At 32.0% G+C, this 9227-nt stretch overlaps 1 protein-coding gene across 1 annotated transcript; it reads right to left on the bottom strand.

The window, feature by feature from the left end:
- Nucleotides 1-3468: 3468 nt before the first annotated feature.
- LOC145686612 (uncharacterized) lies at nucleotides 3469-7567 on the bottom strand. Its single transcript, XM_081760069.1, has 3 exons — nucleotides 7416-7567; nucleotides 4528-4952; nucleotides 3469-3842 (listed from the first exon to the last, which is right to left on the bottom strand). The coding sequence occupies exons 1-3, from the start codon at nucleotides 7422-7424 to the stop codon at nucleotides 3641-3643; spliced, it is 636 nt and encodes a 211-aa protein (XP_081616195.1). The 5' UTR covers nucleotides 7425-7567; the 3' UTR covers nucleotides 3469-3640.
- Nucleotides 7568-9227: the final 1660 nt, after the last annotated feature.

The following is a 9227-nucleotide window of genomic DNA, read 5'->3' as shown; positions in this document are numbered from 1 at the left end:
GTTGGTTTTTGATACAATACTGTAATTAAACAATTTATGACTTTCGAAAATTCTCTCAGTTTCACGAAATATTCTCAGTATTTCATACATGTTTTCCAAAATATATGTGGCTCAGACGGTTTTCTAAAATATTCTTACTGTGAGAGTTGTTCTCTAATAGGAGCGTTAGCTTAAATTTGACAACCCCTTAGAAAAAAGTAGCTCTAGCCAAAATTTTCAGAATCCGTATTCCAGATCTTTTCCAACATCTCAATTTTCCGAGATCCGGATTTTTCAGAATTCCGGAATTTTTCCGGTTTTACTTTCCGGATTCCGAAAGTAAAAGTTCCGGAATTGATCATCCTAGAAAAAAATCAATAGGATTGAAGCTCTAGTTTATATATGCTTACTCATAGAACCTATAATTTTGAAAAGTTCAACGTATCTTCCTTTCTTCTTCATTTCATACTCATCCTAATTTAGACTGATTGTTCATGGTTAACAGGGATTCTAGCAGACTTTTATTTAGGTGCTTTAAGAAGTTTAAATTAAAAATGAAAAATTCGTTTGGGATTAAGTCTTGTTTGAGTGAACTGCTTAGGTAAAACATTATTTTTTTTTTATAATAATAATAACCCATTTAGATTTAATCTTCTCTCATTAAGGAGAATCGAGTCACGCATCACTAACATAGAAGTGTCAACATAACAGAAAGAGTTAAAGAGGACTCGATTATTAGTCCATCAATACAATACTTTCCATTTACAAATCTGGAAACACTTAATGTCCTGCAAATTTACTTTATAGTAGTTGCTTCCGAATTTTCATTTTTTGTCTTTCCTTTTTGCTTCTTTAATTTGCTTATTCACAGAATTTCTTAGATTATCACAACTTTCAGCAAAAAATTATTACCTTTTTTAAAAAGTTAACTAAACGTTTTTATTTAAATGGTTCGTTTAATGCTCACAATTATTTACAACTTCTAAATCACAATATTTTAGAGAATAAAATACACTTAAACCTGGTCAGGAGGCAGATTATTCTTATTGATTAAATAATAATAATAATAATAATAATAATAATAATAATAATAATAATAATAATAATAATAATAATAATAATAACCCATGAACAATCAGCAGTGTAACCAGGCGTGGTACTGCAAGGTTGTACTTCGTTGAAATAAAATATTTAATTTAGCGTTCCATAATTATGTTGTCTAGGCTAAAGGAGATGGAATATAAATACATAAAAATAAATGATTGTGGATGAATTAATTAACGGAAAATGGAACTGGTACAACTAATAATACATGATGGTAAGAATTTACTGGGACAGAGGTGAAGGTTCAACCACTGAGCTACAGTTCTTCCCATACTTGGAATTTACACCTGGTGAGAGTAATTTATATTTTCAATTTTTTTTCGAATAAATATTTTCTTTTTTAAGTTTTAAATATGATTGACGTTTTTTACAATTATTTTAATGGTTATATCTTTGATACAAAATAATTAATTTCGTATGTCCATATTCTTTGAAATTTATTATTATATATCATATTTGATTTAAGGCAAATTGCAGAACCTCTAAATACATTTGAATATAAATTCTTTAGTATAAAAGTGTAGTTCTCTGTACGTTAGTAAATGACGTATATATAGAGAGGTGGCTATCAAAATCATAGAAATGGGAAATCAAAATGTAACTTATCTTATTAGTACTTTGTATGACTGCCGTTAATCTCAGAACACCTCAGTTGTTTCGTGAAATGGTTGTATGTTAATCATGAATGGCTTCCGAATGACTACTACACTATTCCTGATACACTGTAACACTTATTCCTTCAACGACGATTATGGACGTTCTTCTTAGGATTCTGAGGTGCAAAGTTGACTACCGATGTTCAATATGGTTGAGATCAGGGAATTAGGCAGGTCAAGATAAGTGTTGTAAAATCCATTTGGCTAATAATGGAACCACGCCACAACAGCTAAAATTGTGCTAATTGGTACACTGTAGTCATCTTGGAAAATTTCGTCATTGACCGGAAATATCTGACCCATCTGCGTCATCTGTCTCTCAGCTATTATTGGTCAGTTTTAAACTGTTGCAGGAAATATGCTTTCCTCGTTTAGAACTGAAAGAATAGTTACTTTTCATTTTATTTGAGTTTTAGATTAAAAGAATATGACTAGATATGTACTATGGTAGTGGTGTGGAAGAACAAATAATTCCATGTGGTGTGAGTTAATAGTTTGATACAACGTGTTGCAAAGAACAATGGCTTTTATTTACTCAGTTTTGAACCGAAACGTTCTATTAAATCTTGAGTGCCACAAGTAATTTTCAGAACTGCCCACTTCAGATCTATATTGGAAAATTCTACCTGTTTTACTTAAACACAAAGTGTAATTTTCTTGAACTTCTAAAGGAAATAAATGGCGAATTCTAAAAAAAAAAAAAAAAAAAAAAAAAAAAAAAAAAAAAAAAAAAAATTAAAGGAGACAAATTACTGTAGCATCTTATGCAGTATTATCTATACTGGATATGAAAATTACGAGAAATGTTCTAAAAAAAAAAAAAAGACTATTTAAACGCAAGCAAACAGGAATATCCACTGTTTTATGCTATTCCAAACATGTTATAACATGCATGAACATCAATATTTCTAATAAATTTTTAAACTGTTGGAATACGTTTAAAAAATAATATCTTAAACCTTGTATCCTATACACACTATTGAGTGTACACAACCAAACACTACGTTCTCTGTATTAAATCAAATTGGTGAGAGTGCACATTAACGTTTGTTTGTTTCAAGCTTGATAGGAATCTGTTTTAAACATTTATTGTAACTGCATTGTCCAATATATTGTTGTATAAGGTAGTACAGTACCTTATATTATTTTAATTATTTATAATTTTACTATTCATTTCCTTGAGATGATGAAGCAAAAGGCTGGTTTTCTCATTCGATTCAAAAGGTAAGATTTTCGGATAAACATCTGAAGCGAACAATTTTGAAAAGTACTCATTATATTCCAGATTTCATAGGATGATTATTTGACTTATAAACATAAATGAAAGACCTTGCTTCCCGCCAGGTCTTGTGTTATACAATGCTAACACACACCACATGGAAAATACTATAGAATAGTGTTGACTTGACACCTAGCCTTCTCTCCAAGCGCTACTATCGGCTAAAAGAATTCCACTCCCTTTGGCGTAGACGGCAACAAGGCTCTTTCACTTAGCAACAGTTAACCCCTTATTTGCTCAACGCATGGGTGTGAACTTTAGTACACATTTTTCCCACAGCTCAAGACATTTTGGCAGCACAATAATAGTCAAAGTAGTCCATCTCTTTGAAATATTGTTTTCTGCCTCTGATTTTGATTAGCCAATATATGAAGTCAAACCTTATTCAGAGCTCAAAAATTCACCATAAGTTTATGGATTTCACTTATTTCAAAGATGAATAAACTGATATTTATAATAAACAAGCTTTATTTACAACAAAATTAGTACATTGAAGCTAAGTTCCATTCATTCTTCAGCCAGTCAATCGCCTATTTCTTCACCCATACTTTTACACCCTCATCATGTTGAATACGATAAGCTGTGTAATCATATCGGCATTCTGTGTCTTCTGGTCTTGCTTCTAGGCGACTACCACAACTGGTGGTTGAGGCAAAGCATCGCCAACGGCTCTGAACCCATTCTCATCAGCGATATAAGAAATGCTGACAAGTTCTCCTTCTGGAGTGATGAAAGAGTATCCTCCCTGCTGGACAGGAACCAGTCCATTGGCAGACGGTTTCAGTGCTCCAGTTCTTGTTTCAGAAATACCTGGAATTGTGTAGCTAAAAGAAATAGTATAAATTAGCTCTACCGGATATTGTGCAACTTCGTTCTAATAGTTAAAAGAAACAGTTACATTATAACACTAATGAATATTATTGTGCAGCTTTGTTACACTAACAAGTAACTTTTGTGCATACTTATAATAAAGGAAAATAAAAATGAATTTTAGATATATTGTTTGGTCAAAGTAGGGATTCTGCTTGAGATATTATTTGCTACTGTCACTAACAACTATAAACTTTTTAAAAATAAAGTTTATATCATTTTCCATTAGCTTTATACTCTAAGGATAAAAATATATCATAAATAAAGAACAAAATGCCTGATTTCAAAAGTAATTTTACTCTGTATATTATTATTATCTCTCGGAACGTCGAAATGAGAAAAATTTTTGATCGGTGTACAGTCCTTATAAGAAATTGACATTGTTTTTCAGAATAGTCGCCGTTGACATCGATTGATTCGCTAGACATATAGAATGCATGTTGTGCTATTAGAATATTAAAAGTTGAATAATTATTGACTCTATTCTGGCAAAACAACCTCATTCTGCTACTAAGATGTTAAATAGATCAAAAATTACCCTTCTTGCCCTTCCAAGAGTTATTATTGTTATTTTTAATACACGTAGTTAAGAGAGCATTTCAGAAATGATTCTTAAGTTTCTGCTGAAATTTTACTTACCCAAGAGAAAATTGTCCAAAATTATCTTCCACTATAGCTCCACCTGGAACTGAGATAACTTCTTCGGTGACAACAGGTCCTGGAACGACTATTGATGGAGCAGGAGCAACAAGTGCAGGAATTGGAGCTGGAGCAACGATTGCAGGAACTGGAACTGGTGCTGGGGCCGCATAAACAGGAGCAGGGGCCGCATAAGCAGGAACTGGTGCTGGAGGTGGTGGTGGCGGAGGGGGAGGAGGAGGAGGTGGTGGTGGTGGAGCATAGACTGGTGCCGGTGCTGTATATATTGGTACTGGTGCTGGTGGTGGTGGGGGAGGGGGTGGTGGTGGTGGTGGTGGTGCGTAGACAGGAGGTGGTGCATAAAGAGTAAGTGGTGGTTCAGGTCTCGCCAATGCGACAGCAAGAGAAATTGCTAAGACAACAACCTGCAACGAATTAAAGTAAAAATAGATTTCGAGTGATAAAAATAGGAGTAAAGAAATCTTATTGTATCTGTTTAGTATGTGAGCAAAAAAAAAAAAAAAAAAAAAAAAAAGCACAAAAGGCATGACAATACTTTACAAATACCTAGAACACCGTGGGAAATGATTTTCATTGTTTAAGAATTCACATAAAAGCAATTCTAGAAGCATAATTTTAAAAAGATAAATCATAAAAGCATAATTCTTGGAAAATTAACTACCAACTCAATTGTTATTCTAAAATTGTAATCAAAAATTAAATCTAAGTTTTATTTCCAGCAGAAGTGGAAATTTCTATGCATTTTAACATTGAATATTTTAAGGCGTAAAAATTGTTTTCTTCTATACACATACTCAAGATTTGAACTGAAGAAATTTTAAAATATATACGTATTTATAACTTCGATTGTATGAGGAACATGTTGACAATTATAATCCCATTATAGTGTTGTATTATATGTTTAGTATTTGGGGCACCGTGGCTGAGTGGTAAAGCACTTACCTCTGGTGCATGTGGTTCCTGGTTCGATCCTGGTCCAAGTAAGTTTGTGGTGCACAACATCGTGTCCGCGTATTTTCTAGGGATACACCCGTTTCTTCTAACTTTCTCATTCCACCAATTCTTCCATCATCATTCATTTGCTATAATCATCGTCTCCCTTCACTAAAGGGCATAATCGAGGGACGTTAATCTGAACATTTTATTTCATTTCATTTATGTTTAGTCTTACTATTTGAAAGTCGGTAGCCATTTTTGATCTGATTCAATTGAGAAAAGATTTTCTACACTCAATTGAATTTTGAATTCTAAAAAATTGTATCTGATAAAAAAAAAACACATTCGTTTAGAACTCACAATTAATTAATTAACTTATTCAGGGTACACCAGATGATGAGACTGAGTATCATATAAACTAATAGATTGTCATCTTCAAGCATCGATTTCTTATTATTGGAGGTGTACTTGTATAACTTTATACTATCCTACAAACTTTGCTTTACTGTCATAAAAATTTCAATTTAGAATTTTTATAAATAGGATTTGATTTCAGTTTATTGGTATGGGGAAAAACTGTGCTGTATAAGATAGTAACAAATAGACAAAAAAAAAAAAAAAAAAAAAAAAAAAACTGTAAAGCATGATTATCAGTAAAGAGATAAATACGTAAAAATGTGCATTGCTACATTAACAATGACTAGTATTGTTAAGTGAAGTAAATAAAGATATACTAAGTAAAAATGCAAATAAACATAGAGAAATAAAGCTGTATTTAGTAATAGATTAGTGCCATGAATAGTGATAATACTGACAGAGCACTTCCCCGTATGAGATTTATTTCTCTTTTCCTTCCTAAACTTTATAAACTGGAAGAATTACAGTTAAAATAGAGCAAGAACAGCATCTATTCCTCTATTTTTAGAAGTACTGACTAGGAATTATTACAAATTCAAAACTCAAATAAGTAAAAATAAATAAATAAATAAAAAGCACAATGAAACAAATGCCTAAAAAATAAATGTCCATGGCTTTTATGGGACAGAAACTTGAACATTACACTAAAATAGTGTAAAGCGACTGGAAGCTTTCGAAATGTGAGTACAGAGAAGAATGAAGAGAATTAGCCGGGTCGAGCGAAAACGAATGAGAGGTTGTTAAAGATGATGTTGGAGTAAAGAACAATTTTAAATACTATTAAGCACAGGAAGAGAAACTGGTAGGGACAGCGTTTCCCAACCTTTTTCAACTTGCGGCACACTATGGGTGTAACTTGAATTCTTGCGGCACACTCATAGATATTATTATTATTATTATTATTATTATTATTATTATTATTATTATTATTATTATTATTATTATTATTATTTTATTCGTAAATATAAAATAGCGTGTTTTTTTTCTAATTACTGATCTCAGAGGGAAGAAAGCTTGATCGCTGCTTCCCCCCCCCCCCCGTGGTAAATCATTATGCTTATTTTTCATTTTAGTGTAAACATTGAGAAAAATTACACTGAAATATAGGACTCAGGTTTTTAAGAATACCCGTTTTCGAAAACTGTATCCAACCTTTCACTAAGAAGGAAGATAACCGGACGGCTTCTACGTTCTTCATTGAATTTTTAAAAATGGAAGTCCCTACGTAGCGGAGAATTGTATTTACTGAAATATAATTTTGAAATTCTATATTCAAATTTAGTTACATCAGATATAAGTAAAACTAAGTTAACTGTGAAGAAGCAAAGGGCATTTTACTACACTTGAAAAAATATATAAGGACAAACAACACTATTAAAATCCAAGTTCATTTCATCACCATAGAAATCAGTGGAAAAGAAAGTAAAAATGGAGTAGGTAGTCCAAACCAATATGGACGCTTGTTTCTTAAGAAGGAATTAATATTCAAACCAAGAAATTTTTAAGATACTCACTGCCTTCATGATGTACGTGAGCTTCGAAGACGATGTCCAGCTGAAGTGTGATTTCCAGCAGCAGTGCTGAGTTTTTATATTGTAAAAATTAGATGTTGTTTGCTACATAACCCTCAAAAAATAACAAACTATGACGTGCAATATTCTACTAAGTATGACGTGATTTTTGACTGTTTTGCGTAGTTTCCAATAAAAACTTGTTCAGCACAAAAACAAAAATCAGGTGAAGCGCACCGATACCTATCGTTGCTGTCAAGCAGCAACATTCTTCAGATACTCCTTTGATCCAAACTCCGTTAAGAGTTTCCGAAAACATATGAAATCTATCCTGGCGCCAATATTATCAATGAATAATTGAATGTAAAGAATGTTGGGACTAACTTATAGGTGCAAAAATTAGATCGAAAAACATGCATTCCTTGCCATAGATTTGTAAATAAACACTAAGATGGTCGTCAGCTAGAAAGGTTTTCTCTGACTAACTTTTTATTTTTAACCTTCTATTTTTCTTGAAGCGGATTCGGCTTCTATGTAGGTGTAAATTGAAATTAAACTAAAAATGAAGAATGAAAAAAAAAAAAAAACAATATACAATAGCAACTGATACATAAAAATCTAATATACATTGGAGAAGACAAATATTTCAATATGTATATCTTCATACAAATGGCAACCCTGGAATATGTTTAATCTGCCACGTGAATAAAGAATTAAATTATGTGATTTACTGCTTTTAAAAAAATCTTGGCTCCACACTTAACAGTAAGAGCGTAGTTAATCATTGCTGAATCGAGGTTCGAGATTCGTTTCAATATTTGAATAATAATAACATGTTCTTAATCTTCCGTGGTTGTACGTTTATTTTTATTTATACACTTTTTTTTTTTTTTTAATTTGCTTGTTCACTAAGTGTACTATATGTAGTTCTTATTTCGTCCTGGGCTTCAGTGCATCATAAATTGCCAGTCACGGTTCTATACTTTTATATAAAAGGATAAAATGATTCATACAATAATCAATGCCCAGATCAAACTACTATAGCCAGAAACTTGAATTTCTTACAGAACGCTCCGCTGTTACGGAAACAAGACATAACAAAAACAATTTTTGAAATATATGTTCTAATGGGACATGCCAAATAGTTGAAATGGATTTAAAGAATAGAATAGAGTATTTCTAGAATCCCTCAAATATTAAATGAAATACGTAGTTTAGGCTAATGGTTCTCAACAAGGGCGCCCATGTTGTGGTTTCCAAGGGGGGCAAGTATAAGCAACGTTTCCAATATAGTTTCAAATTTTGCTGTATCAAATGTAAAAATTCTATTGGGTTTTTGATATTCCCAAATACAATTTCCTCTTAGGGAGGGCAAGAGCCCCACTTTGCCCCCCTGATGGCGCCCTTGGTTCTCAACCTATGTTTTTTACTAAACGTTTTACTGAACGTAAAGGACATCGAAGCACACCTGTTTGATATTTTTATCATAAATAATAATAATAATAATAATAATAATAATAATAATAATAATAATAATAATAATAATAATAATAATAATAATAATATCTATTATAATCGTTATATTAATTATTTTTTATAATGACTCTTTATAACACTGAGCATTATTACTAGTGCTGGAAGTGTTGACTGGTACAGTCTGTCTGGATTTTAACTAATTAATATTTAATTCTTCATGATTTTTAAATCGTAAAATTTCGCGACACACCTTAGAAGACTACATCACACACCAGTGTGTCGCGACACATCGGTTGAGAACCACTGCTTTAGGCTAAAAGGACGCGGAAGATTAGTGAG

This window comes from Thermobia domestica, chromosome 5 (assembly GCF_964235325.1).
Source record: "Thermobia domestica chromosome 5, izTheDome1.hap1.1, whole genome shotgun sequence".
NCBI classification, from domain to species: domain Eukaryota; kingdom Metazoa; phylum Arthropoda; class Insecta; order Zygentoma; family Lepismatidae; genus Thermobia; species Thermobia domestica.
The sequence above is the reverse complement of the archived record's forward strand: the minus strand, read 5'-3'. Positions and strand labels throughout refer to the sequence as shown.

Coding starts and splice junctions, on each gene's coding strand:
- LOC145686612 (XM_081760069.1), bottom strand. Junction 3,843..4,527: donor TTTGGACAATTTTCTCTTGG/GTAAGTAAAATT, acceptor TATTTCTTTTAG/CTACACAATTCCAGGTATTT.